The 27516-nt window shown below is 51.8% G+C and overlaps 1 protein-coding gene across 5 annotated transcripts; it reads left to right on the forward strand.

Moving 5' to 3' along the window:
- Window positions 1-5223: 5223 nt before the first annotated feature.
- On the forward strand, window positions 5224-27185 carry LOC140654805 (ADAMTS-like protein 2). Of its 5 annotated transcripts, none has more exons than XR_012043524.1 (18): window positions 5224-5564; window positions 12309-12446; window positions 14647-14722; window positions 15239-15341; window positions 16322-16467; window positions 17196-17319; window positions 18583-18663; window positions 19103-19278; window positions 19561-19987; window positions 20608-21028; window positions 21864-21970; window positions 22157-22286; window positions 22648-22861; window positions 23498-23653; window positions 24045-24215; window positions 25931-26107; window positions 26392-26531; window positions 26655-27185. XR_012043524.1 is itself a non-coding variant. In XM_072868526.1 (18 exons), exons 1-18 carry the CDS (start codon window positions 5386-5388, stop codon window positions 26771-26773), a joined length of 3090 nt encoding a protein of 1029 aa, XP_072724627.1. In that variant the 5' UTR covers window positions 5224-5385; the 3' UTR covers window positions 26774-27185. The 5 variants fall into 5 exon arrangements, 4 of the variants coding, with proteins under 4 accessions (XP_072724627.1, XP_072724628.1, XP_072724630.1 ...); XM_072868526.1 differs by having other exon boundaries at window positions 26387-26531; XM_072868527.1 differs by having other exon boundaries at window positions 22160-22286; window positions 26387-26531.
- Window positions 27186-27516: the final 331 nt, after the last annotated feature.

Here is a 27516-nt window from a genome sequence, read left to right on the forward strand (position 1 = left end):
AGGCAAGTCCAGAGGCTGCTCAGCAGTGACTGCACCTCTCCATAAACTTTGGGGCTATATCTGCAGCCCGTTCAGAGAAAGGATCTTTAATATGCACCAAGCAAGAGCCTCCTGCAAGTCCCCGAAATGGCTGAGCAGCACTTCCCCGAAAGGGAGAGATGCCGACACAGAGGTGTGAGGCCAACCTTCCCACCTGCCGTGCCGAGCCACAGCATTTCCACACCATCCCCTTCCACCTGCACCCCAGCAGGACTGGCCCTGTGGTCACTTGGCGGGGGGGGGGGGGCGGTGGGACACCCAGCAAGGTCCTCCAGCTGGTTTCTCCCAGCCAGGGATTCGGGTTCCCTTCTTCTTCCCAGACTGTGAGTTAATCCAGAAACACTGCGCTCCAGTGTGTGCTTCCCTGGGGCAGGGTGGTGGTGTGGGTGCAGTGCGTGCAGAGGGACACCGCCAGGTGACACAGAGGACGTGGCGCACAGCCGAGAGCGGATGCACTCGTGACAGCTCCAGAGGAACTAAAGGTCCCCCCTTCCCACCAGCTCTCCAACAGCTGTGACAGGTCAGCACAAGACCAGGACAGAGCAGGATATGGTCCAGCTCTGCACCATAAATTAATTTATTCCACATCCACCTGTGCTAAGGGCAGCTCTTCCCTTCAACTGTCCCCCATGTACCTAGTTCATAATCTCTCCGGGAGCATCTCTTCCTGCACATACACACATTGCCCAAGCATGGCAAGGCCATGAGTTTGGCTGGAGCTTATCAGTTGCCTGCTGTTACGTCAATGCTAAAACTAAATTATTTTTCAATTCCTCATCTACAAAAAAAATAAACAAATTATTCTTATTCTACTTGGCCTACTAAACAATGCATCCCCCTCCCCAACTATCTTTCCTTTTTTTTTTTTTTTTTTTCAGTCCTGCTCTCTGCAGCAGTAGTTCTGCAGGGAAGGATGTGCTGCCACAAGGTGCTCAAGGACCCTAAAAATTACCTTGAAAATTACATAGCAGCTCAGCTGAGGGGCAAAACCAGTTCTGGAAGGCCAGTCTGGATTGCTCTGCCACAAAATTAGTGCTGATTATATGTTTGAGCATGACGCTGCCTTGCAAGCTGACATAAACTTGTCATCCCCAGCATTTAAAGGCGAGTGGCCCAGCTGGCACTGCACAGAGTTGGCGTGCCACCCTGCTCTGCCTGCAGCATCCCTGTCCCTGCGACAGGCACATTGTGCCACATGTCCTTTTACCCCTTTGCACCAGCACGGACTAAAGCTGGAAGAAGGTAGGATGCAGAGACAGGTAGCGAACCCAGCTGAGCCACATTTCTCCTGTTGAGCTTTGATCTCTGGGAGCTCGTCCACAGCTTAACCCTCCTGCAGCTCCACGCATGGGCAGGCTCCACTGCTGCAGGGCTGGTCCCTCCAGGGTTGCTTTTAGGCCTACAAAACCTCCACTATAAGAGAGATTTGCAGATATTGGGAGCTTAAGCCTTTTTTTTTTTTTTATTTCCCCCCTTCACCTCTCCAGGGGAAGCAGCCATACAATGAATTGCACAAAGGAGTTTAGCCTCAGCCTGTGGGATGCGGATCCAAGAGCCTGCAACGAAAAGACTCAAAGCGTACAGCTTGCAAGTGTGTTCCCAGTGCAGGGAGGGGGCAAAGACATAAGCAGACCTCCCGCTGGCCTCTCCCCGCTTCGGCCGGACCCCACGGTCATGCTCGGGCCGAGGAAAGGGCTCTGCAGATTCCTCGCGAGGGCACTCGAGAGCTGAGGATCCGCTCAGAGCCAGAGCAGAGGCAGCAGCATGGTTCGACACGAGGGATGGAAACAGCCTCCCCACACCATACCTCCTTTGAGGTCTGCTCCATCTTCTGCCCCAGCAGCCCAGGAACCACTTAAACATCTCTGGGAAGCAGTTTCAGGTCATGGTGATCTCCATGGAGGAGCAGACCTGGCCTCTTCCCACAATTACAGCTTGAGCTGAATGAAGCCACTGTTTTCTCAGTGTTAATGGAGCTGAATTCCTGGAGCTGCTCAGAAGGACCAGCCATTTCCCTGGTCAGAGCTTGTATCTGCAGAGTGGAGCCTTGGACCCCAAGGTTTCTCCTCACAGGGAGAGCAAAGTCCAGGTGTTGTTCCTGCTCCTGGGGGCATCTATGCTGGGGCAAGCACCAGGTAAAGCCAACTGTGTTACTGGGACTGTTCGCCAGAGGGATGGACTAAAAACCCAGTGCAACGTCCTGCAAGACTGCTATCAAAGACGGGCTCCCTCCAGCAGCTTGGTCGATGGGAGGAAAACACACACACACAGAAATAAAGAGGTGTCCAAAGACCTTTACACTCCAGGCCAGTCTCTCACATGCATTTCTCTAAACTCCCAGCCTCTATAATTATGATCCCAGGACTTTCCCCATGGGAAGACAGCTGGCATCTGTGACATCTGCAAGTGAGTTGTGAGCAGAATAAATCCCTTCAGGTCATGTTAGAGGGATGGTCTACTCCAGTCCTGTAGGACCTGCTGCAAGAACAGCCACAAACACCGGTCCTCCTCACCAGAGGCAATACCCTTTTACTGCCCTCCTGACTGTGTTTGGAAGCTTTTCAGAGAAACAGTTGGCTGATGAAACCCAATTCAATGAGACAAGAAGTTGAAATCCTAGGCAACTTCCAGAGGGCAGGGGATGAGTGCAAATCATTCCCCCTAAGCAGCCCACGCATCTGAATGTGGCTGACACCTACAACGAAACACATTGGCTGGCCCCAGCTCAATTCTGGTTATGGAGAGACTGTTAGGATGAAACTATGTGGTCCTGGTCTTGGGTGCTAATAAAGAAGAGATCCTCAACCTTTGTGAATCTTTTAAACCTTCCCTGGTGGTGATACAGACCTACTTTCTATTAACAGGGCACATGAAACTGGGAAGCAACTGGGGAAAGCCCCTTGTAATGGTAGGGCTGAATGCAAAACCACAAAGGGCTGCTGCATGTGCAGAGCTCAGCCTGCTCATGCACCTAATATAGCCCACAGCAGAACCAGTTGGCCCAGTTAGAAAATGGCAACTTTATGGTCTAAATAAAGACAGTAGGAAAAAAAATACAAATTGGGAGAGGCAGATTACAAACAATTGCAAGACTGGAGGCTGGTTGTGGTGGCTGGTGATGGTTTTATTAGCAAGCTTTTAAATATATTAATCAGTTCAATGGCACCATCAAACCCTTCCACACACTGGTTACCTGGGGGAGGGTGGGGTGTCTCAAAACTATGGGGGAACCTTCATATGGGAGAGTATTCAAAATCTCCTCTGAACGTCAAGAAAACAACCACACTGCTTAAACTCAAGATGTAAAATGGCAAGCAGCATTTTAATGTTGTCTTGCTGCCTTCCACACTGCACTCGCATCACCCCTGTGACCAGAAGAGGCTCGGGAGTTGTGCTTGTGGGATGAGAGCAGGACGACTAGCAAGAAAGGTCAGGAGAGACGGGCCGCAGAGGGGCCCTGGAGGGGAGAGCATGGCAAGCCACCTGGATTTACCCCATCACACTCCCTTAGTGCCTCACATGCAGATCCCCCTCCCCAAATCTTCTCTGCACTGAGCAGCACTCAACAGCCTGCTTCTGCCTCCCAGGGCTCCTGCCCAGACACTGGTTGGGGGGGGGGGGGCTGAAGAAGATCAGGCACACTGAAACTTGTGAGACCCACACTACTACCGACTCCCTTGCTCAGCTGGAGCCAGCCCCCTTTTCTCCTTATGCACAGCCTCTCCCCCACCTCTGTGCCTCTCTGCAGCTTTGCTTATCTGCAGGGCAGGAGCTGGCTCCAGAGGAACATTACACAGGGCTGCAGCAGGGCAGGAAAGCCAAGAATTGCCTCTGAAGCTTTTTTTCCCCCCCGCCTTTGTAGAAGGCAGCTCATGGCACAACCGTGTTATTTGTCAGCACTCCTCACCCTCATTTTCTCTGGATGGGTCAGGAGCAGATCGCCTCCTCCTCCCCTTGCCCCCTGCCTGCTAGCAAACAGCTTTGATCAGGAGTCCCCAGTCGCTCCCCCCTGCTGACACCCCTCCATCATTCCTCTCCCCCCCCCTCCACCTCGAGGCTGAAACCCTCGGTGGGGGAGAGGCATAGAGGACTCTGATCACCTTCCCACACTAATTACAGCACAACTGGCAGGCAGAAACTGCTGCTCCCCAGACACCCGCTTGAGGCTGGGGACACCTGATGCCATTTTCGCACAGCCTCTGTCCACAGCTCACAGCAGCCGGCTCCTGGCAGGGCCGAGGTGTGCCGGCACAGAGACTCGCAGCATCTCGCCAAGGGATGCCTTCTGATCGCAAGCACAGCAAGGGGGGATCCAGAAGGGAGGGGGGAAGGTACCAGCAAGCAAATTCGTTCCTCTTAAGTTGCACAGTTGACTATCTCAGTGTGCCAGCCTGAAAGCAGCACCTGGAGACGGGGATCGACAGATTACTTCAGCCTGCAAGGTCTCAGAGAGCTTATGGGGGCTTCTGAGGTGCCGTTGCATCTTCTGAGAAGGCCTCAAGCAGACAGCAGGCTGCTGCGAGTAGGTTCGAACGGTCTGATTTTATGCAGTAACTGCAAAAATCACACTGCCAAGACAGGATGCATGAACTGAGGTGGTGGAGAACAACTTTCATGTGAGACTTAAGCTGGCCTTTGGTATGTGACTTAACAAACCGTAGCTGAGAACTGGGGCCTCCGGGCAACGATGTCCTCTTAGTAAGGACCAGGTCATCAGGCTGGCTCACCATGCGGGCACGATTCATCTACCACAGCAGCAAGAGCAGCTCTCCATCCCGTGAGTGATGTTTGCCTCCCACCCTTCCCAGCACGGAGCACACGCTGCCCTCCATCTCGAGCAGGGCCGAAAGGGATGCACTAAGAAACGGAGCTTGCCCAGAAAGGGCGGGAAAGATGACTCGGGTAGCGAACGGTTTTTGCGCAGGAGGAAACGAGCGGAGGGCTTCGCCTGGGAGTGAGGGGTTTGTGCGGGGCAGGGGGCAGCCCGCCTGTCTGCGACCGCGGGTGGCTCAGCAGGGACTGCTCGCTGCATCACGCCGCTGCCCCGGGGCGCTGCGGGGGCTGCGAACGAGCTCCAAAACGCGGCGAGAGAAATTCACGAAGGGCCGGGCGCTGGGACCGGCCGCAGGCAGGGCGGTACGAGGCAGCAGGCTCAGGCTGCCCGCCCCTCTGCCTGCCCCGGCCCCACAGCTCGCAGGCGGGACGCGGAGCCGAGCCCCGGGGCGGCGGGTCCTGGGGAGCGCCCGGCCCCTCCAGCCCAGCCCAGCCCCATCCCCCGCCGAGCGGCCGCGCCGCGGGTCGCCGCCCGCCACCCGGCAGGTTGTAAAGTCATTAACTCCCTCAGCCATGCCGGCCCGCGCTCCGGCGGCGGCTGCTCCTGCTACCGCCGCTGGTGGGCCGCCTCGCCGCCTCCTCCGCGGCGGCTGCAACAGCAGCAGCAGCGCGGCATGGCCGCCGCTCCCCGCCGCCTCCGCCTCTTCCTCCTCCTTCTCAGCGCCGCCGCCGCCGCCCCCCTCGGCGCTAAGGTAAGCGGCGGCGGGTGGGCCCGCGGCGGCGGAGCCTCCCCTCCCTTCCTCCCTCCCTCCCTCCTTCCTTCCTTCCCTCCCCTCGGGGAGCCGCGGCGGGGCCGGGGCCAGGAGGGGCGCTCCGAGCTGGCGGGGCCGGTCCCGGCCACCGCGGGCCTGCGCGGGGCAGGGGCAGGGGCAGGGAGAGGGCGGCCTGGCCCGCGCTGGGGAGCGGGCGGTCGCCTCAGGGGAGCGGCGGCCCCTCGGCCGTCCCCGCAGGTTTCTGGTTCCCGCAGGGGACAGCCTGGACTTGGGGGTCCCCCCGCTGCCCTCCCTCGGTCTTGAGGTGCTTGAGAAGGGGGTTTTGTCGTGTCTTCCCCAAATGTACCCCGAGCACCAGACGCTTCGCCCACTCCCCAGCGGCCTGGTACTAACAAAAGGCCGACGGGGGCGGTGAGGACGCCTGAGGAGGCTTCCCAGCATCACCAGAAGGACCATGGGGGAGCAGGGACTTTCCCTGGTTGGGGGTTCACCCGAGGCTGCCCCCCACATTCATCCCTAGCAGAGGGTTGACTCCAGTTCAGGGCTGAAAACAAACGGATTTTCCTCTTCCCTCTCCCTCCCGCCACCCCAGGCATGGGTTTAGGCAGCTGCTTTCTGCGCTGTGGGGTGCACATCTGAGCATCAAGGCCCCACGCTCCCCTCATCCCTCCTCTCCTCCACAAAGGGCCTCCTCAGCCTGGCCTTCCTGGTGGCACTTGTTTCACAGCAGCGCCAAAACCCCTCTGCCAGTCCCCTTCTCCTTCCCGAGGCCCGGCCTGGGAGAATCATCCCCATTATTGTGGCAGGGTAGACAGAAATCCCAGCTTCGCAGGGTGCCGACTGTGCCCCTGCCTTCACGGGTCACTGCGTGCATTGTGGCTCAGCGTGCCCGTTTCCCCAAGGGGAATCCAACCGGATTTCTTTGCTGCTGAAGGATTCTGCTCTGCTAAAGGAAGAGGGTTTTGGGTTGTGTTTCCCACCCCCACACCCCAGACTCCATGGCTGGCATGAAGCAATCTCACAGGAGTTATCTTAAACACAGAGAAGACCAGACACCGCAGCTTTACTGCAGATAACCCAGGTTTGAGGAGCAGCAGCATCTCCTGTTCTGGGGTTATCTTAATTTTAAAGCTCAAGTGTCTCATTTACCCCCTTTTTTTTTTTCCACCTTCACACACATCCGTTGCCTGTTCTATTTACCCCTTAACTGTAGGGCTGAGTCGGAGAGAAGCTTCAGGCAGAGCAAGCCGGGCCAAGCTAACCAGATGTGAAGTCCTTCATTTAGGACTGACCTGGATGGACTCTTCCATCAACATGTGTACACAAGCCTTGACTGCTTGTGGTTCTTGCTGCCCCCAGCAGCTGTGTTTGTACAGCACCTGGGAGGAGGGCTGCTCAGCCCTCCCCAGGACAAACGCACACCAGTACTGTTGCCAACCCTGCCCCGAGGACTCCCTTACTCCAGGAGATCCCCGCAGAGCACTCCGATCAGGGATTGCATGGTGCGAGTTGGCCCAGCAGACGTGGTTGCTAGTATTGATTGGTATCTCTGGTGCAAGACAGCACACAAAATGGTCATTAAGGGATTAACCTGCAGTTCCTCTTGCTGTCCCGTTTTCTATATACAACGTGATTATACAAAGAGTGCCATAGAAAGCCTCAATCCATAGACAGGGTAAGCAAATTCCTTCCTACATGGGGCTAACTGCATTCAGTGCCTCTGAAAAAGCTGATGATAGAGATGCCTCTCATGCACACCGCTTGTTACTCCCTTCTTCCCCTTCACAGATTTCCATCCTTTCTACCAGCTTACCCCAGAATAAGTGCATTCTCCCGCTTGAAGGGAATGACCTAACTGACTTGGATCAAGTATTTTGTAATGACGTGTAGCACTTGCCTGTGAGCTTTCTGTCACAGCAGGATTATGAACAGTACTTGATAGTTCTCCACTGGGTTTTGTTCAACAGTTTTCTAATTTGCTTCTCATCTGTGCCTCATTATATGTCCAGATTTCTGTTACTTATCTGCTGCAATATCACACCTTTAGCTACCATTTTTCCCCAGATTAGTGTTCTTCCTGATCCCATAAAAATTATTCTGCATTACCTTAGGGTACCTTCCCCTCATGGAAAACTATCTCAAATATCTTGTTTCAACTTTTCTAAGGAAAATTTGGGTTTGTGTCTGCTTCCAACATTGAATCTCTCATACAAACTGTCTAGTCTACTGAAATAGGATAAAACAATGACAGGATGAGAAATAGCTTTACACAAACACCAGTTCTTTTGTAAAACATCAGGGCATAATTGCAAATGCTATTGTTTTTTTCAGGGCTGTGGTAGAGTCTGTCACCACAGCTTTAGTCAGAGAATGACACGGGGAACCCAAACCAGGGGAGTTGAACATGGTCATTTATTTCCAGATAATAATCTGACATCCGTTCCAGGCATTAAGACATCTGAAGGTACTTAGTACTTCAGTAAGTAGTGTGGTTTGCTGTAGAGAGAAGCCCTTAAGTAAAGGGATTGTGGAAATTTTTGGTAGGGGACATGCAGTTAATGGCCTCAGAAAAGGTCTGTGAAGAATTTATTTCATTTTCAGCTGCTGTTTCTAGTAGTCTTAAAAGCTCAGACAGGGTAGAGCAGAACAGTTTATGACAGCTACTGTGCTCTTCAGTGGTGGGCCAGCCCTTAAGGCATGCCAGGCTGCAATAGAGAGCCTTCCCTCCCAAGCTCCTCTATTAAGGGAACTAGACAGGCATGTTTGTAGTCTCTCTTCCCAGACAGCTTTTTTACAGGACCCAGGCTCTAATGAATCTCAAGATTAGGCACAACAATAAGCAACACAGGGGACTGGGTCACCAACACAGTAATTGCAGTTATTCCCAGGTTTCTGGGAAACCCAGTGTAGCTCAGAGCTGATCCAGAACATGACAGAGAGTCAGCAGAGAATTTATTTTGTCCCTTTCAGGTCTTCAGAAAGACCGCCTGGAAATCCGATAGGATGTCCGTCCACCCTTCTTGGCAGGGCTGAAATATTTTGTTTGTGGCGGCCTTTGTTTGGCAGGGGGGAGAGGGAAAGCAGCTGCTGGGTCTTCAGTTAGACAGAAAAAGCTTTCAGTGATGCTGGCTTAGAGACTGATGTTTCTGTCATTGATATTGGCAAATATGGAGACAGATGTTTTATCCTGGAAAAGTTCCCTGCAGGTTGGGGTTCAAAGCTCTGGTCCCCGCAACAAGGGTACAGGAGAGCAGCCCTTACCTACGCAGTTGCATGGCCTCCAGCGTAGGTGCAGAGGCACAGGAATAACTTGGTTAGCCTCAGAGAGGAAGAACTGCAGCTGTATAATCACCGGGTGCCAAGCCACAAACGCCTCAGGGGAAATTCTTGCGGAGAGCACCTGGCTGAACTGGAATATGGTCTATCTTTTCTAGGGTTGTAAATTCTAGGCCTTATATTGCTCATCACCTAAGGAATCGTACCTGACTCTTACCTCCTTATGGAGAGCCCTCACCCAAGCCCAGGCAGAGCCAGCCTTATAAAGACTGGACCTATGTGTATCTCCTGCTCCGGTGTTTCTAGCCTGCTCTGTTTCTGTGATTCTGCAGCAGAGTGTGAGTTAGAACAGCTCCAGCATCTCCTGTAACCAGGAGAGTGCAAGAGAGTTGTTGTAAAGCCCCTTTGATTTCTCCTTCTGCAAGGAGGAGGTGGGGGGGCAGGATGGGGGCGATTCACTCAACCAGAAGGTAACTCTTGGGATTTGCTGAGGGGCTTGGGAAACTAAAGCTAGGAGCTAATCTAATCTGGAGTCTGTCCCACAGACCTTAATTTATTATCTGGAAATTTGGAAAATGCAAGTATCTAATTAAAAACAAGAACCATTTGTGTGTCATGGTTAATGCAGATTTATTTCTGACAATATAATAAATTCAGCACAGATTGAAACCAGCTGCCCCGGCTCTAAGTACCTGAAGTTCTCCCTCCATGTCACCAGGCCTACGACTTGGATGCAGTCATGCCGTAAGTCTCACTGGCCAAGGGGACAGCTTAGCATTGTCCTTGCTTACACAAGGAAATAAACGCTCCTAGGCAAGGACTGGCAAGGGGGCTCGGTCATGGAAAACCTGAGAGCCATATCAATCTACTTAGAAAGTGATTGATTCCTCCAGTGCAGAGAGGAAGCAGGAACAGGGCTTATGGATATAGGGGAACACATTTTATTAAGAAATAGTCTCTTTGACTAGCATCCTTCAATAAATCTTCATTTGGGCTCCTGTCATTCCTGAAAGTCATAGCGCAGAGATAATGTATCCTATTCTAACTGGAAGAAAGAGGCACACAAAGGTAGAGATGCTGATCTTCCCCAAATCTCCGCTCTGCCACCACATGCCAAGTCTCCTTGCATCCAGGCAAAACACCCAAAAGCAGTAACCCTCAAAAGGAGCCTGCAGCTTTCCACCACTCCAAATACACAAAGTCTTTTTCATATCCAGGGGTAGGTCAGTAGAACAGGCTATTTCACTTCCCTTCGCCCATTTCCCTTCTGCCCCGTCTCACCTATTTGAATTGTAAGATCTCTGGAGCAGGACTATCTAGCAGGTTACAGCTACACAGATTTTTATTGCCACCTGGGGGAAAGCTATGTAAATATTGCAGCTTTTGGTCCACATGCCTTCCCTCCAGGCATTCTATGCGCCTCATGTAACTACTCGGTGAAGTGGTAAGACACCAGCTTTGATTATTACCCCAGCTACGGGAGAATCTGTACCGCGCTGACCTCCCCGCACAGACACCAGATAAATCATTGGCATTCTCCTTCCTGACAGTTGTGAAGAGCTCTTCCTCCTCAGGCCTTGAGATACTTATCACAGAGAAGCATAGAAGGGGTCAGGGAAAGATTTTAGCTGAAAATACCTTACAGTAAGAGACCTTTGGATTCTTTCCTTTGTAAATATGGAAGCTACAGAGTCAGCATTTCTATTTACAGTCTGATAATACACAGTCAGACAGAAATCCTCATAGGAAATAGGTTGAGATGATCATTTGGGAGAAGAGAAAAAGGTATTTTTGAAAACATGTCTGTTTCTTTTAAATTTCATTTTTCTCTTGAGCAACTCAGCTGCTGGCCACAACATTTGGTCCCTGTCAGGCAAGTCAACTCCAGCCAGAACATCTAAGTACAGCAAAGAGTTTTGTTGTATTGGTTTCAAAATCAACTATTGTAATCACTAGAGAGTAAAGCATCAGGTAACATGGTGCTTTTTTGCAGCAGAGTAAGTTACTTTCAACATGCTCTGGCTATCACCAAGAAGAAGCGCTATGCGCATTTCAACCACGCTAAGTTACAACTTAAACACATTTGCATAAAATCAGCTGCATCTCCTCTGCCCAAAGGATGTTCTGTTGGCAGACGCTATAGAAACGACAAGTTCTCAGGCAGAAATTACACTACAAGATGAAGAACACTTTGGCTTTATTACACCATGAAAGAGCATAAAGCCAAGAGACAGTCAACCAAAATAGTGAACAGAGCCCATTTAGTGATGAGCAAACCCTGCTGAGTTTTCTTTCACATCCATCATGCTTTGCAGACTGGTTCTTTGTAACAGGACTATCAGCCACTGCCACAAACCAGTGTGTTTTGCTAATAGTAGCACTGATACAACTTCCCTGAGCCCTTACTTCACACACACAAATTATTAATTTTCTTCTGCTAATACTGAAACACTGTCAGCATTTTCAGCTGGCTAAATCCCTTCCAGTCACTGTCCTGTGTTAAACTCATTGCTGCATTTAACACTACTCACAGCTGTATTTCAATAAACAGCAAACTAGTTCCTGCACAGGCTAGTTTGCCAAAGTCCTGGGAGCTTTTAGGCCATCAGACACTAAACAGGAAAATATTGCCAGGAAAAAAAACCCAGCTAAAACACGGAATCCCTTACCTGCTGGGAATTGTGGAGGCACAGCCAACAGAAGCCTGCTGCAATGACCACGCTAGGGCCAAAAGAGCTCAGGTTTGCCAAATTTAAAAGCTCAGCCCCAGCAAGGCATGCTGGGAGAGGGAGCAATCCTCGTCTGAGCATAGTGGGGTGCATGGGGAGAGGGGACAACAGCAATTGCAGGAGGCTCTGGTTCTGAAACACTCCTGAAAATTACTTTTGTGGAGGTTGGAGGGTGAGAAACTTGGATCTGAGCTGATTTAGTCACAAAGAGAAGTTTATTTGTTAAAATGCAGCTCCAGCAAGTGACAGATGCATACCCCCAGCTTCCCTGCAGGCAGGCCTCTGCACGGCCAAGCACTGCAGCTCTTCCTCTTCTCTCCTGACCACACGTCAGACACAGGTGGGCAGCGTGAGCTGTGATCTGTTGTTCTATCTGACCCAGGCTGGGAGCGATGCTGTGGGGTCAGGCTGCAGCTGGCGTTACTGTCACACATGTCCAGCCTGACAGCCCTTCTCTACATCATGTCAGGAGATCGTGGAGGCATCCTCCTTCCCATGCATAACTCAGTCTTGGAGGGAAATTTGAATTTTGAGATGTGTGAGCCTGGTGTGACCCCATAGGGGCCTGATCCTGCCACAGTTGTCCCAGTGCTGCCTGTTTAGAAGGCATCCAGGTGACATGCTCCCTGGGGGAGCTGCCTTTGGAAGGCACTTCTCTGCCCGGGGTGGTGAGGAGCCAGGTTCTCCAGCTAACCATGCTCTGTTTCTGTCAGGACAGTAGTGAGGCAGCAGATGGAGCTGGCCCCTGGGATGAAGAAGTCACCAAGTGGTGGGGAGAGTGGAGCTCCTGGTCCACCTGCTCCCGGTCCTGCGGGGGAGGCGTGATGTCCCGGGAGAGGCACTGCTTGCAACAGAGGTGAGTCGCGTCCCAGCCTGCGCCCTTGGCCAGGCTTCAAGCACCAGAAGGGAAACAGGGTGCCCACGACGTACATTTTTGGGCCAAACCTCTTGGGCTTGCATGGTTGTCCCTTCTCTCTTCTGCAGCCTCTCAGAAAGGAAGGCGGCTGTTGCCTGTGGGGTAGGCAGTGAGCAGGCAGTGTTGGGGAGGGCTGATGAGGGAGAAGCATGCTGCAGTGGGGCAGGTGAGAGGCCTCCTAAACAAGACACTCAGCCTGGCTCATCCGATGGGGAGCAAGGGGTTCGTCCCCTCTTGGGGTCTGCAAGAGACTTGAAGATGATGGGGTTGTGGGCTGGAGAAGACTAGCTCTATTCCTCTTCCCTTTTCTTTCACAAACCCATGCTTACCGTGGCTGCTCTGACCAACCTAACCCTGATTTGTAGCCAGTTCCTGTGCTAAGGATGTGAGTACATATTCTCAGGCACCTTCTGGAGACTTGATTTACTCCTGGCAGCAGCCAGCTCAGCCATGTCTCAGCAATTTCCCCTCTTTATTCCCTGCAGAGCTTGCAAGTCTTTTTCCCTCTGTCATTTATCTGGCTGTCACCTCACAGCATCTCCATTTGTCCCCTACAGCCACATTTGTCCCCTACAGCTGCTACAGTCCTGGTATTGGTTGGACAGGGTTTGTGGGAGTGGGGAGAGCTGGGGGACTTCAGCTGCCTGAACTCCTGTTGTCCCCTCCGGGTCACCTTGCCACCAAGCCCTCCTCCTCGGGCACCTCACTAACCTGCTACTCCAGGCTCCTGAGATGTTAATGAGAGCTGGCATCCTGCAGCACAGCAAGCCCATGGGGGCTGCTCGCTCCACGCTCAGCCCCTTTCCTTTCTGCGTGAATGCACTCCTGAGCAGAGGAAGCTCAGAGTAGGGCCCCCACCTGCTCCCCTTCCTGCAGCAGAAAAGTTCTTTTATATGGGCTGGTTGGCACATGTGCTGCAGTATCTTCTGTCTGGACACGGCCTCCAGGGCTTGCCAATGTCTCTGCCGCTGCTCCTCCTCCCCAGCACACTGTGGCTGTCATGGTAGAGCAGTGGGAAACAGAGGGTGGGAGGGAACCTGGGGCTGTCCCACACCCCCACACAACCAGAGCAGCTCTTCTGCCCTTTGTCTGCTGCCAGAGAGAGATTTTCTCTCCATTTGGCATCTGCTCCATCCTTGACTCCACAGCTGGTGAGGGGAGGGCTTTGCTGTGGCGTTTTACTCCAGGGTTTGAGTATGAATTGAAAAAAAAAGCCCAACATAAAACCCAGCCAAAAGGTTTCTGCAGCTTTAAGGAGAATGGCTTAAGTGTGAGCCAAGTATGCCCACAAAACAATTTCTGCCTGCATCTGCAGGCAGCCTCTGCTTCAGCTGAAAGAAATGGCAGTTTTCAAGCCTTTTGGTGCAAATTTAGAGTTTGCCTACATCGTGTAAAGCATTGCTCTGCAGTACGTCTTGCCAGTCCAGCTTGAATATGCCTACAGGGTTCTTCATTACACAGTGCATCCTAAGTTCCCAATACTGTGAACACATTGTCTGCTGCTGTTCTTTACACAGACCACATTGCCTTAGTCTGTGGTCTCAGCTGTTCTCCCTACGTTTTCACAGCTTTCAAGAATTTTTTCACCTTTGCATCAGTCAAGGACTCCAGTATCCCCTGGATAACTCCTGCTGGACAGAGCTAAAGCATCATGTTGAGAAATTCCCATGGTTTTGGTTCATCATCTGCACCAAGCCTTTCCTGTTTAATCTTTTAAGGTGGCCAGTCCCCATGAGAGGTTCCATCTCCCTGCCTACTGCACAGTGAATCCTGAAATCAACCCCCCTGGTCACTGCAAATCCTGGTCACTTCCATGGGAGTGAGGGATCATCAGGGTTTATTGTCCTTTTGTCACACCAACCCTTTTGGAGCTCAGAGGTGAAGGGACACAGTGGTGGTGATACTGCAGTTGCTCCCCGTCTGCTCAACCTGCCCCAAAACAAGAGTAGTCTAAAATCACAGTCCACCTAAAAGCACTGAAAATGTGTTTCAGAGGAGGTGTTGGCTAGTCTAGATCCAGAAAGCTTTGCTCCAATAAAATGCCTGCCTTGCTTCTCCCCATTAAGCAGGCCTGACTTCTGACATCCTTAATACCTTAGTACTTCACAGACCTCCAGCTCATTTTGTTTCTGCTTTGCAGGCTCCAGATGCCCCAGGGAACAAACAGCACCATGTGTGTTGGTCAAGCCAAGCACTACCAACTGTGTCAGCAGCAGGTGAGAACCACTTTCAGTATGCACTGGTCCTCACTGGGGGATGTGGGCCTCAGGGGTCACATTTGGAGCTGCAAGAGCACCAGCACTCAGGGTGCGACTGGTCCATCAGAGGAGTGCAGACAAGGGATACAATCCACTCCTGGAGTGGTTGACAGCGTGCCTTTGAAGACATGGGAGATGGGCTCTACTCTCTGGGACTGAGAGGTGGGGAAAAGGATATAAAAACATATTTGTTGTGGGGTAGGGGGAGGGATGAAGTTTTTCCAGCACACTGGAAATGCTTTTCCCTTTGATGGAAATAATTTTTGCAGGACTGTTAAATACAGCTGTCTGAGGGGCCCTTGGTGATGGAGGCCTGGCCTTTCTGCCTGTATTATGGCACCTCAAAGTCCATCACTGATTCCTTCCAGGGTGGACAGGGCATTTTCATCCTCCAAGGATGCAGCAGGGACAAGCAGCTGTCACAACCATGGCTGTGATGTAGGGAGCTTTTGATCAAATTTATTCCCTCCATAGCCCTGCCCAGCCAACACAGCAAGCTTCAAACAGCAGCAGTGCTCCAGTTTCAATGCCAAAGCCTTTGGGAAGCGCTACTACCACTGGATGCCCCTCTATCCAGGTGGGTTTGCACAGCTTCACACAAAAGATCAGGGTGTGAAAACACCCACAGGATCTTCTCAGACACAGAAGAAGGGGAAGGTCCCAGGGGACAAGGGATGGATGCTCCTGGCTGGTCTGGAAGTGCGTCCCTATGCTCCCTCCTTTGGAGAAATCGTTCCCTGTCTCTTCACAGAACCGCTCTACCCAGCCAGGCCTCCTCTCTCACCATATTGCTCCTGTTTTGGATCCTACATCAGCAAGCACTGGTGGGCAGACAGGACACAGGCTTCTCTGAGTTGTCTTGGCTAACCAGCAGTCATCTTGGCAGAGTGGGTGTTCACGCTCTTTGTGCCTTCTACCATTTTGGCTGCCTCTTGTCACCCAGCATGCTTCCCACTGGGTTGGTGGTGGGCTGTTCTGAGCAGGATGCCCATGAGTTTCCTGCACAGGCAAGACAAATTGCTTTGCGTGGGTTGCTAGGTGGCCCTTGAGGCCCATATTCAGCTCACCTGAGATACTACCCTCTTTCTGGATCCACTTGTTTTTCTCTTTCCATTAGCTGCCAAGGGGACATAGAACATCTGCATCTCTAGCTTCAGTTGCTCAGCTGGATGGGGTGTAGCTGGCCACAGCCCCTCACAGTCGGTACCCCTCTTACAGGTCTTGCTTGCTCTTGTGTATTAATGTGTGGCCTGGGATCTGCTGATACAGATTCCCATGTCTGGCACAGGGGATGGCACTGCAAAGGGGAGAGGGTATGGCAAGGAAGAGGGTTTGCCAGCAAGAAGCATTTCTCCTAGGTATGGTCCCCAGCTGCAGCCTCATACCACAACCCCTTTACTACTACAAAATCTGTAGCCTTGGGGTCTCATCTCAAGCAGCAAGAACATCCAAGGTGGTATCAAACTATCAGTATGGATAAGAGGAAGGTACCCTTCCTCGCTGCCCATCTCCGAGTACCTTGATCTGCCTGGCGACTTTCTGCCTCTGTCCCTTCAGATGACTACACCAGTATCTCCAACAAGCCATGTGACCTCCAATGCACCACCCGGAGTGGAGAGAGGCAGCTGATGGCCCGAGCACAGGATGGTACCTCCTGCAAGGACAGGACCTATCAAGGGGTCTGCATCAATGGGAAGTGTGAGGTGAGGCTCTGGGAGGAATTAGTACAGAAATTGGGAGTGTAAGTGCATGGGTGGACCTCTTGGTCATTGCAAGGCCAGGGGTCCCAGCAGGATATTGAAACTGAGGCCTGGCGTGGAGTGATTACATTCATTCTTGAATGCCTATGGGCTAGAGGAGAGCAGAGAGGTTCACACAAAGGGAATTATATACATCCACACGTTCCCACTGAGTGACAGGACTTTCTTCCCAGCACAGAGAAGACTAGAATTGCAGGTTTGTTTACATAGTCATCCAATTTAAAAAAAAAAAATCTTACATTTGATTTTTCACCTCATACAGCAAGGATGAAGGGTGGTTTTATACAGTGTTACAGAGAGATGTTTTACAATCTCAGAAAGGCCTGCCGTTGATGCAGCATCTCCTGGAGGGTGTTGATTACGTCCTTATTTCAGTGAGAAGGATTGGCCTAAATAGAGAGACAGAAGGAACTGAAACAGCTTACCCAAGTCTTACTCCATTCCCCTACATGCACAAGCCTGTGCCCCAGGTTCAGGGGCACAATGTAGATGGTCACAAGTTACACAGGTGAATTTCTGCTGCTGTTGGATTCATTCATTACTTCACTCCAAGCTAACCTACACCCCCCAAGAACTTCACCAAAAGAGCATCGTAGCATTTCCTTGAAAAGACCCTGACCTGTGGAGATAAGCTGGCCCCAGGAAACCCTCTCTTGTTTTATTCTTTGCAGCCCGTTGGGTGTGATGGGAGCCTGTACTCACCCCGGACGATGGACAGATGCAGGGTGTGTGGAGGGGACGGCAGCACTTGCCACCGTGTCTCGGGCAGCTTCCGAAAGGCAATCTCACAGATAGGTACTCCCTGCTACCACAGTCCGGAGACTTCACCTGCTACTTCTTACCACCAGCTGGCATGAAGGGTGACTGGCTTGAATGCGAGTAGGAGTTTCCCAGCTGCTTGGTGGAAAGAGCTGAAGAGTGCCACCCCTGCTTAAATGGCTGTATTTTGTCCTTTTCACTTATTCATCAGAGGAAATTGGTTTGATGTGCTGTATGTGCTGGTAAGGTTTCCCCTCACCTCTTTACAGTAGCAAGCAGCTGGGGATCTATTTGTTCCTATTGATTTTGGTGTCTTGCCCACCTCAGATAATGTGAAGAGATCAATGAATCTTCTTTTATTTGTGCTACGTGTTCATTTGAAACTTAAGCTCCTATGATGAGGGTCACAGTGGTTGTTTCAGCCTGCACTTAGTCTCCTGCTTTCCCCAGTCCTGTGGCTGGCACAGCTGAGGGACAGTCCCTCTGAAACTGGGCTGAGATTCGTGCCTTGCAACCTCATGGCCCGTTCTTCCACCCACAGAAGGAATAGACTGTGGTATGCTCATTAGTAATTAATTAACTGTGGTTTGAGGATGCTTTGGAACATCATTTCACATTGTTGTTGTTTCACTAGTCTGCCTCGCTCTCTATAGGCACCAGACTAGAAAAGCACTCAGGCTCCTTTCCAGAGCAGGGCTAATGGTGCTAACCCGTCTAGCAGTACAGATACCGTTTTGGCCTCCCATTCCAGTCCTTATAAAATCTTAGAGAATGGACAAGACCTGCATTTCTAGCAGGAAAGACAAGCTGCCAAACCACATAATTTAAGAGCCTTCTTATTTCCTCTCCCTTTAAAGGTCAATTTTTTCGCTACTCCTGAGACAAATTCTGTTGAGTCAGGAGCTGAGGGGACCTATGGTCTTTCCCATCCTCTGTTCAGCATCAGCCCTGATCACTAGTAAGCTTTTTCTGTGCTCTTGCCAGAAAGAGCACGAGAGCACATTCATTCACACACCTAAAGTCAGACTATTATACTTGTGCAGTTCCTTCCTGACTCCAAACCCAGCAGTGCTCAGACAGAGCCTTAGAGACCTGTAATGGTGATCTGTAATGGGACATCAGAGGGGACCTGGAGTTAGACCTCACAGACTGGCACAACATGCATTTATGTCCTTAGTGTCCTGCCCCTAAAGGGCAGCGCTGCCCTCCTACACACACACTTATCTCACGAGCTGCTTTTGCTACCTAGACCTTTTTATTCTGTCCTTGGGTTTCCTCACCCTCTGTTCTGTTCCTCAGGTTACGTGTTCATCACCAACATCCCTGCCGGTGCCACGGACATCCTCATCATTGAGCGCAGGAAAACAGAAAACATCCTAGGTAAGCAGAGGAACTGGATGCACGTGGAGGTCCCAGTTCAGCTGCCTGTGAGGTGGGAGGAGGGCTCTGTGCACTCCCATCTGTGCTGTGAGAGAGCTGTCTGTGAGCATTTCCTCCAGGGTAGCGCAGGGGCACTTCATCTCTCCATAAACCAAGGCTACCACATCTCCAGCAGCCAGCGGCAGGAGGGACATTTGGAAACCAAGCTCACTATGGGCAGTCCCTGTTGTGAAGACATTTGTGCTCTTGTTGGAACGGGAAATGAAAGCAGCAGGCATTGAACACCACTGATCTGACCTGATGCAGAAGATGAACGCTGTAGGGCCTGCGGTTCTATCGGGCTTTTCTCGGTCATGAGCTGTTTGCTCTCCTCAGTGCCAGTGCAGCCCCAGTGTTCTGCACACCATATCACATTTGTCCCTTTTCTCTCTCTTTGAAGCACTCGCAGATGAATCCGGGCATTTCTTCTTCAACGGCAACTCCGCCATTGACAACCCCCAGAACTTCAGGGTAGCTGGCACAGTCTTCAAGTACCGGCGGCCCTCGAGCCTGAACTCAGATGGGCTGGAGTATATCATAGCTCATGGGCCCACTAACCAGTCTCTGAATGCCATGGTATGTGAGCAGCTAGTTTTAGGCTTTCCTGTCTTACCTGTCCCAAAATTGTGAGCCTCCCTCGGACAAAGGGAATATTAACCTGTTTCCCAAGCCAAACCTGAGTGTGTAGGTGGCTGAGGAAGCCAGATATTGTCTTGGAGTGGGGTTTCCCCCTGGATTTATGAGGATGCTATCTTCTCTTAACATCCATCACAAAATGGATGTGGCTAGAAGAGGTCTCTGGGAAATACATGTCCTTAAAATAAAAATTGTTTCGTTTTCTTTCCCTGTTTCCTCCAGTACTATAACTTTAATGGGAAAATGCCACACATAACTTATGACTACACTGTACCACGGACACCACCTCTCCAAACTGCAGCCCCTGCTGTAGACAGACATCTCTATCATCCACTACCAGACACCAGCCAGAACCATCCCATTCCAGCCAACTCCAGAGCTGCACAGAACTTCAATGCCACATGGCTCTCTCTGTCACCAGTTGACACCAGCGAACAGCTTCCTCTGAGAGAAGGGCATGAAGATTTAGGCTTCAGTCACCCACACTTCTTCCAGACCAACTCCACCAGTCAGACTCGGGACTGGGGCTGGGAACAAGGTGAAGAGAAGGAGAAGTATGACTTCCAGATAAGACAGGTCTACCACGCAAACACAGCAGGAGAGGAAGAGGAGGAGGAAGCAGCAGCAATTGGTGGAGAAACAGAGTTGGGTTCGTTGCTTTGTTTTTCCTTCTCTCCCATTTTATTCATTGAAAGCAGACATCCCACATTGGTCTTCTTGAAATCTAAGGTGGCTTTACCATCAGGGTGGACAGGAGGGAAAGATGATTAACAGCAGAATGGAGACTGTCAGGGAGCAGCAAGGGCCAATAGCTCCGTAAGGGAAGGGGAGCTGGGAGAGAGTGGCCATGATGCCGATCAAGTAGTGCCCTGTCAGGCAGGGCAGTTCCATAGCATCTAAGCTTGGCAAGCAGGGCAGTGACAGCAACAGGTCCTAGCAACTGTCCAGTGACCATCAGGTGAAAGCAAGGTGACAAGTCAAATCTGAGGTAAATCTGGGAAAGCAAAACAACAATTCAGGGACAAAGTACACTGGCAGCATTGCTCTGGACAGGTCTGAAGGCCCAGGCCTGAGCTTAAATGGTGCTCCCGAGCAATGGGCAGAGAGGGTGTGTGAAGTTGGTCAGGGAAATAAAGGCCTTTTGGTGCACCCTGGTGGCAATTTATGGTTTTGAGGCCAAATACTCAATGGTTTTTGCCTTGTTAGATACCACATGCTGAAGTATAAGCCATCCAAGATAATTAAAACATCCCTGTATTTTTCCTCCAGCTCTCAGGTTCAATCAGATTTCCATCAGCACAGCTGTACCCTACAGCATGAGGAGATCCGAGCTCTCAGAGAACAGCCGCACAACATCCTCCAGGCTTCGTCTCTTCAGGCGACTGTGTCACCGAGATCCACACAACACTGCCTTCTGTAGGGAGCTGCAGCATGTGGCAGCCAGGCTGGCCCGGAGGAACTCCACAGCAGGACTATGGACCGAGACAGCTGCCCGGTGGCCACAGGGCCTCCACAAAGCGCTGGCCCGTAAGAACTCACTGGAGGACTTGAAGGTGGCAGCATTTGCTGGGAGTCAGGGGGAAGCAGCCAACTACAGCATGATGGCATCTATGGAGAGCCCTCTGCTAGGTGCCAGCCCAACCGCGGACATCAGCCAGCCAGAGCCTCTGCAAGCCCCTGGCACTGAAAGGTGGCACTTGATTTCCTGGGCAAAACAGGAGCATAGTTAGCTGGGGAGGGAGGGTCAAGCCAGTCCTCTGGTAGTCTCACTGCTCTCCTTGATGTCCCCATTCTCCAATATCTATCCATGCAGCTGCAGTAGTTGCTTGACCAATGGTGTGTCCTCCAAAGACTGATTGGCACAACTGGCCTGACACACAGCTCCCAGAATGTATTTCGCCCCTGCCTCTAAGGGATCCATTTAAATGGGTTCTGAAGGACCTGGGGGACCAACACTAATGTGATTGTAAAGAAGGCCAGGAGTCTATAGCACGTCACATACACACATTTACCAGCGCATCATGCCCTTTCTGTCCCATTATTCTGGGCACACATGCCTCTGTAACTTCAATAAACATTTGGCAGGAAAATGAGGGCCAACTTTTACACATTTCTGGCAAGCCCCATGCAAACTCTCCCACCACATTATATGATAAGAGGGACCTTGCTTGAGCTCCCCTTTCCAACCTAACGTCATACCTCTCGAGGTGATAGCATGAACTGAGGCTGAGGGCACTCACATGTTTGAAAGACCATAATATAGACAAGTCTCACTACAAATGATGCCTTCTCTCAGAGGATGTTGATCCGTGGCTTTTCACAGCCTTGCTAGTTGAATTCAGGAGGTGGATCAAGGCTTTACACTCTCCGTTCATCAGTGGTCCATCTTGCCCAAGGTGGGGGAAATGGAGAGTGGAAACACTGGGTTTCTTCCCATCTTCAAAGACAGTGAGGAGGAAATTAACTATATTTCATGCTTGCAGCAATTTTTCATTTTTAGCTCATGCCGCCTCCTTTTTCCACAGCAATGAGTTTGATGTGAGCCTCGTGGGCCATGACGACATTAGTTTGGCTGACATGTACCGGTGGAAAGTCTCAGCTTATGCCCCCTGCAGCTCCACATGCACTTCAGGTAGGTTTGGCTTCAGGTGACTGATCGTGTGAGGTCCTTTTTGGCTGTTGATGGAGAGAATACTGGTATTTTTTAAAATGGCAGGTAGAGTTTCAGAAGCAGTGAGCACTCCAGTAATTTAATCATGGTGGGAGGAGGCTTTTGGATCTGATGGAGCCTGACCAAGAGAGGGTCTTGATTGCCCAGCAGGTATCAGCACCTCCTATGCGATGTGTGTCCGGTACGACGGAGTAGAAGTGGATGAAACGTACTGCGATGCCCTAACCCGACCAGAACCTACTCATGAATTTTGCACAGGGAGAGACTGCCAGCCTAGGTGAGCGGAAATGACATCAGCTGTCCATGGGGACAACGTATCTTTGTAAGGATCATTTTCTGCTCAAAGTATACAGCCATTTTTGGGCTGGAAGATACGCTTCAACAGCTAAGCCCTTGTATCCCCTTGTAAGCAAAAAGAGGGAAGGAATTTGCTGCCCAAGTTGCCTGCGAAAGGCAAAGTTGGCTTTCAAGATCAGCATCGCCTTAACACAGACATACATGTGATGAGCAGACTCATAGCAGCAGCTACTGGGTGAGGGAGTTCCAGGCGTGGAGGCACTCCCCAGCTACCCTGTGTCCCTTGTCCCCCTTACCTGGGTTTTCCTTTGTGCTTTCTCTCCTGGGGACTGCTCGTGGAGGTGGGAGACCAGCCGGTGGAGTGAATGCTCCAGAACCTGTGGTGAGGGCTATCAGTACCGCACTGTGCGCTGCTGGAAGATGCTGGCTCCAGGCTTTGACAGCTCCGTTTATGATGACCTCTGTGAGTCAGCTGGGCTGGCTAGGCCCATGGAGAGGAAAGCCTGCAAGAACAAGGCCTGTGGGCCCCAGTGGGAGCTCTCTGAGTGGTCTGAGGTAGGCAGCAGGGGAGCTTTGTTCCCAGAGGTAAGCAGCCGGGGCTGGGCTGGAGCCTGGAGGAAGGTGGCTGGCAGATGTTGGGTGCTGAGGAAGCCCCTGGCCTGCTGCATCCTGGGGAAACAAGGACTGCCTTTATCCACCGCTCCCCTGTTCTGGCACTGCCCAGTGAACAAAGGCCATTGCAAAACATGTTTTCTAAGGTCACTTCTCAAGCAGGACATTGACCAAATGAAAGCCCTGTCAGCAAGAGGCTTTGCCTCCCTCTTCCCAAGGATTTAACTAAGAGCAGATAGGGAAACAGCGTGGAAACATAGAGGAGCTAAAACCCAGTCGACATCCCTTTGATTGACTTCCCACAGCCTGCTTGAGACTGGGACAGTGGAGCTACCCAGTGACTTTGAATAGCAGTCCAGGCCTCAGCATCTTGGAGTGTTGGAGCTCTAGGACCCAAAGTAATTAAGCAGCAGAGATAGAGACAGACCTACCTTTTTCTGTCCCTGCTGGGGCCCTTACCCTCTCCCCTAGTGCAGCAGGAAGAAAACAGGAGAAGGCATAGCTGCCTTCCTCGCCTTTCCTCATCCCCCTTGTTCTCTGCTTCTGAGCCCCAGGGCTGACTCTGTACGGCTATTGCAGTGCTTGGCCCGGTGTGGCATGCAGGGGACAATGAAGCGGGAGGTGCGCTGCTCGGTGGAAGCACCCCTCTGTGATGAGTCCCGGAAGCCCAGCAGCGAGAAGGCATGCACAGGCCCACCCTGCGACCGCCGCTGGACTGCTTCGGATTGGGGCCCGGTGAGTCCGGAGGGTCTGCTTCTCCTTGAACCCGATGCCTGGGGGTGCAGGGCTGGTGGGAGGGAGCAGGTGGGCAGTCATGCTACTGCTCTCTTTTGGCTTTCTTCTGGTAGAGGCTAAGCTGAAGAAACTAGAATAATCTCTATTTTTGCCTCTCCATGCTGTAAATCTTCATTAGCTGTGAGGTGAGCTCCATTCAATAATCTGGGAAGCTCATGGCACCTGGAGAAGGGAAGCCCCTGACCAGATGTACATCTAAAGACCCTTGGGATCCAGTGCCACAGTCCTAGTGGCAGGGCTAGGCTCTGGACTCAGGTCTCTGGCACCACTGACCCTGACCCCTCCACCTTCCTGCTTTCTGATGTGTCTAAATGCCCTGTATTCCTCCAAGTGCTCAGGTTCGTGTGGTGAGGGACGCATGAGCCGCTTCATCGCATGTCGCAACCTGGAGGGCAAAGTGATCTCCGACTCGCAGTGTGACCCAGCCACCAAGCCCCTGGCTGTCCATCCGTGTGGAGACAAGAACTGCCCCGCACACTGGGTGGAGCAGGAGTGGGACCAGGTAAAGCCAAGCCCAGCCCTGTGTCCTCAGTCCTCTTTCCCACTCCTTATCCCATGGGAGATGGTGGGAGCCTGGCTCCCTTGGCGGAGCAAGGTGTGACCTCCAACCGAGGAGCTGTACCCTCATCCTAGCTCCTTCCAGAGAGAGTTCCAGCTTGTCCCCCACCATACCCTAAAGTCTACCCCAAAGTTTTTGGCATTTGCTGCCTTCCCAGGGACCTCCATTGGAGGGCAGCAATGTCCTAAGGAAACCGTCCTCTCCCACCTGTGGCTCCCAGCTGGCAGTTGCAGACACCTCAGCAGAGCTCTTTGTCCAGCACCTGCACTCAGCCCCCCAAGATTTTGGTTCCACCACTAAAGAGAAAGCCCCAAAAAAACCAGTTTCATCTCTGATAAATAATATCCAGAGGTAAACTTGAACCACAGCCCAGATCCCTGCCCTGGAAGTCACATCCAGGCCTCAGGACTCGTAGTCCAGTGAACGTGGTCCAGGTGCCCTGTTCTACCAAGCAATCCGTCTCTGCCAGTTTACTTACTCCCCCTCTGTTGCTTAAGGTCGAGGGGCTCTGGGCTTCCTGTTACAAGCTGGTCCAAATCCCAGAGCACCCAGAAGGAACACATTGAGTCAATTGTGGCGTTTGGGCTTTGTCTTTAAATCTTGAGCAAAATAGGGATTCACAAAGCACTAAGGAAAATGATTTCTAGGAAGCCAGAGAAGCAGCCGAGCCCTCTCCCCTCCAACCACGGCTAAACCTCTGTTCTCATTTTGCTACCCTTTATAGCTGTTGACTACATTCAGCTGAGTCTCCCTCTAGCACTGGTCACGAGCACAAACTGGTTAAACCTAGGGACTTGTGGCAATCCTGTAACCCTGTCCTGCTCTGGCCTATGGTGTGGGTCACAAACAATGCTGCAGTGCAGTTTTTCAGCTGTGTCCAGGCTATTAAACTCACCTGAACTCTAACAGACCAGCTGAGCTCCCCACCCTTGCGTGTGCTAGCTTCTTTGCCTTTGCTGTGTTCTCTCGGCTGATCAGCTCTGAGTTCACAGGATGACTAAGGGCGGATGCAAGCCAGCTGTGCTGGCCCTGCCATGGTGAAGAAGGGCACAAAGCAATGAAATCTCCAACTGGCAACTGCCTCCATGGGCATCAGGGAGCAGAGCTGAGCTAGAGTCAGATCCTGCCTCCTGCTGCTTCTCTTGGTGGTGTCCTGAGAGAGTGAGAGCTCCCAGCTAAGCCTGCATAGCTTTGGGCTTAGCAGCACTTGTCCATGCAAAGCACCTGCAGTGCGCCAGTTTGGGCCCCTTGGGCCCACACAAAGCTTGTCAGTACTCCAAGATGTAGGTTGCTACACAAACGGGCTACATAGTTTTTGAGAACATAGATACACATAAAATAAGACAGAAACAGCCTCTTGTAGTCTTACCTTGGCTGCTCCAGGTCTCTTGTGGTAGCTGCTCTCAAGGCCGGCCAAGGTGAATTCGACATCCCCAGTGCTGGCTAAACACTAATTACCAGCTCCTGTCCTCGCTCCCTAAGAAATTCAGCTCCTTGCAGACACCCATTGCTCCTGTGACCTGGGCAGCACTATGTCTGTTAGACTGATGTTAGCACATGCATTAAGCACCTTGCTTCTGAGCAGGATGCCATCTTACTTGACGGTCTACAGCTGATGAGCATCATTTGTTACCTGGCTGTTACGTTCTCTTTCCCAGTGTGATGCCAGCTGTGGGCGAGGAATGAAGACCCGGGTCGTCTTGTGTGCGGGCCTGGAGAATGGCGTGTACAGGGAGTACCCCGAGAAGCGCTGTGAGGCCTCTCAGAAACCTGAGGAGCAAGCTGCCTGTTTCAGGAGGCCATGTTCAACGTGGTTCACTACCTCCTGGTCTCAGGTGGGGCTCAGGGTGGTGTGGAAAAGGGAGAGGAGACCTCATAACCCTGGTGGGTGGAGCATGACCTGCACTGAGGATTTCTGTTGCTGGATTTCTTTCCTCCAGCAGCAGAAGGGGAGCATAAGTTTGACATCAGTGTGGGATTTGACCCAAACCTCCTCAAGAACAGTCTCCGAAGCAGGGACCGGGAGGCCTCACTGGAAGAACGAACTTGGGAACTACAGAAAAATAAAAAAAAATGCCTCTCACGATCCCTTTCATCTCTCTCAATCCCGACAGTGCAGCAAGACGTGTGGTACTGGTGTGCGACTGCGTGAGGTGAAGTGTTACCAGGGGGAAGCGCTGGCTCAGGGCTGTGACCCCACTTCCAAACCAGAAGCCAGGCAGACGTGCCAACTCCAGCCATGCCCCACAGAGGCACCAGGTAAGTCTGGCAGGGCAGGAAGGGAGAGAAGCCCTTGGGAGCCCTTTCCTCTGTCCAGCTCTCCACTGGGGAAGCACATCTGTCTCCTTTTTAACCCCTTCTGTGGATGCTTCTGCTCCCCAGAAGAAGACTGTGAAGACAAAGCGACGGCCAACTGTGTGCTGGTGCTGAAGGTGAAGCTGTGCTCTCACTGGTACTACAGGAAGGCTTGCTGCTGGTCGTGTCGGCTCAAGACACCCTGACTGCTGCCAGGCTGTATTTTCCTTCCAAGTTCAGGGGCGAGAGCCCCCTTGAGTCAGACTTTACCACTTGAAGCCACCCCACTTGGCTTGGCTGTGGAGCCAGTCCCTGTAGACCAGCCTGCTCAGTGAGGAAGGATTCCTAGGACTTAGTCATCACTGTTCCCTCTCCACCAAGAGGATTTTACACAAGACAAACCATTGGTTCCTAGAAAGCTACTGAGAAGTGAGTTGGGAAAACCTGTCCCTGCTGTTGTCATCTCTGAAGAGCTCTAGTTGGGGATGGTGGGCTGCAGAGGCCAGCCCACAGCAGGGCATATATGACAGCAGCAGCCATCTCTGTGGTCTGCCCTGCAGGTTCTTCTACTACAAGGGCGATTTCCAAAACACACTGAAAAATTCTGCGTCACAATAAAGAGCTAAACTGTAAAACTGTGGTTTTGGGATGCATGTACCTAGGCCAGAGGCGAGGGAGGAAGAGGGACACAAGAGGAAGGAAAGCAGGAGCAGGAAGGGTGGGGACTAAAAATCCTGGTGCCAGTACAGCTTCCAGGCAGCACCGATAAACCCCATTTTGTGTTGCCTGCCAAAGAACAGAAACCACTCCTGTTTTGTATTTCAAAGTCCTCGTTTATTTCTGACATTGTATTTGGACCCATAGCTGAGCAACAAAGACAGAATAATAACAGGAGGAATCCAAAGTGGAAAAAATCTGGGATCCCTGCCCCTACCCCATCCTGTTCCTC

Source organism: Ciconia boyciana, chromosome 7, assembly GCF_034638445.1.
Source record: "Ciconia boyciana chromosome 7, ASM3463844v1, whole genome shotgun sequence".
NCBI classification, from domain to species: domain Eukaryota; kingdom Metazoa; phylum Chordata; class Aves; order Ciconiiformes; family Ciconiidae; genus Ciconia; species Ciconia boyciana.

Excerpts from the sequence above, each read along its gene's own strand:
- LOC140654805 (XM_072868526.1), top strand. The coding sequence starts at position 5,386 with ATGCCGGCCCGCGCTCCGGCGGCGGCTGCTCCTGCTACCGCCGCTGGT. Across the intron at positions 26,108-26,386 it reads TCACTACCTCCTGGTCTCAG|TGCAGCAAGACGTGTGGTAC; the intron begins GTGGGGCTCAGG and ends CAATCCCGACAG. Across the intron at positions 26,532-26,654 it reads ATGCCCCACAGAGGCACCAG|AAGAAGACTGTGAAGACAAA; the intron begins GTAAGTCTGGCA and ends TCTGCTCCCCAG.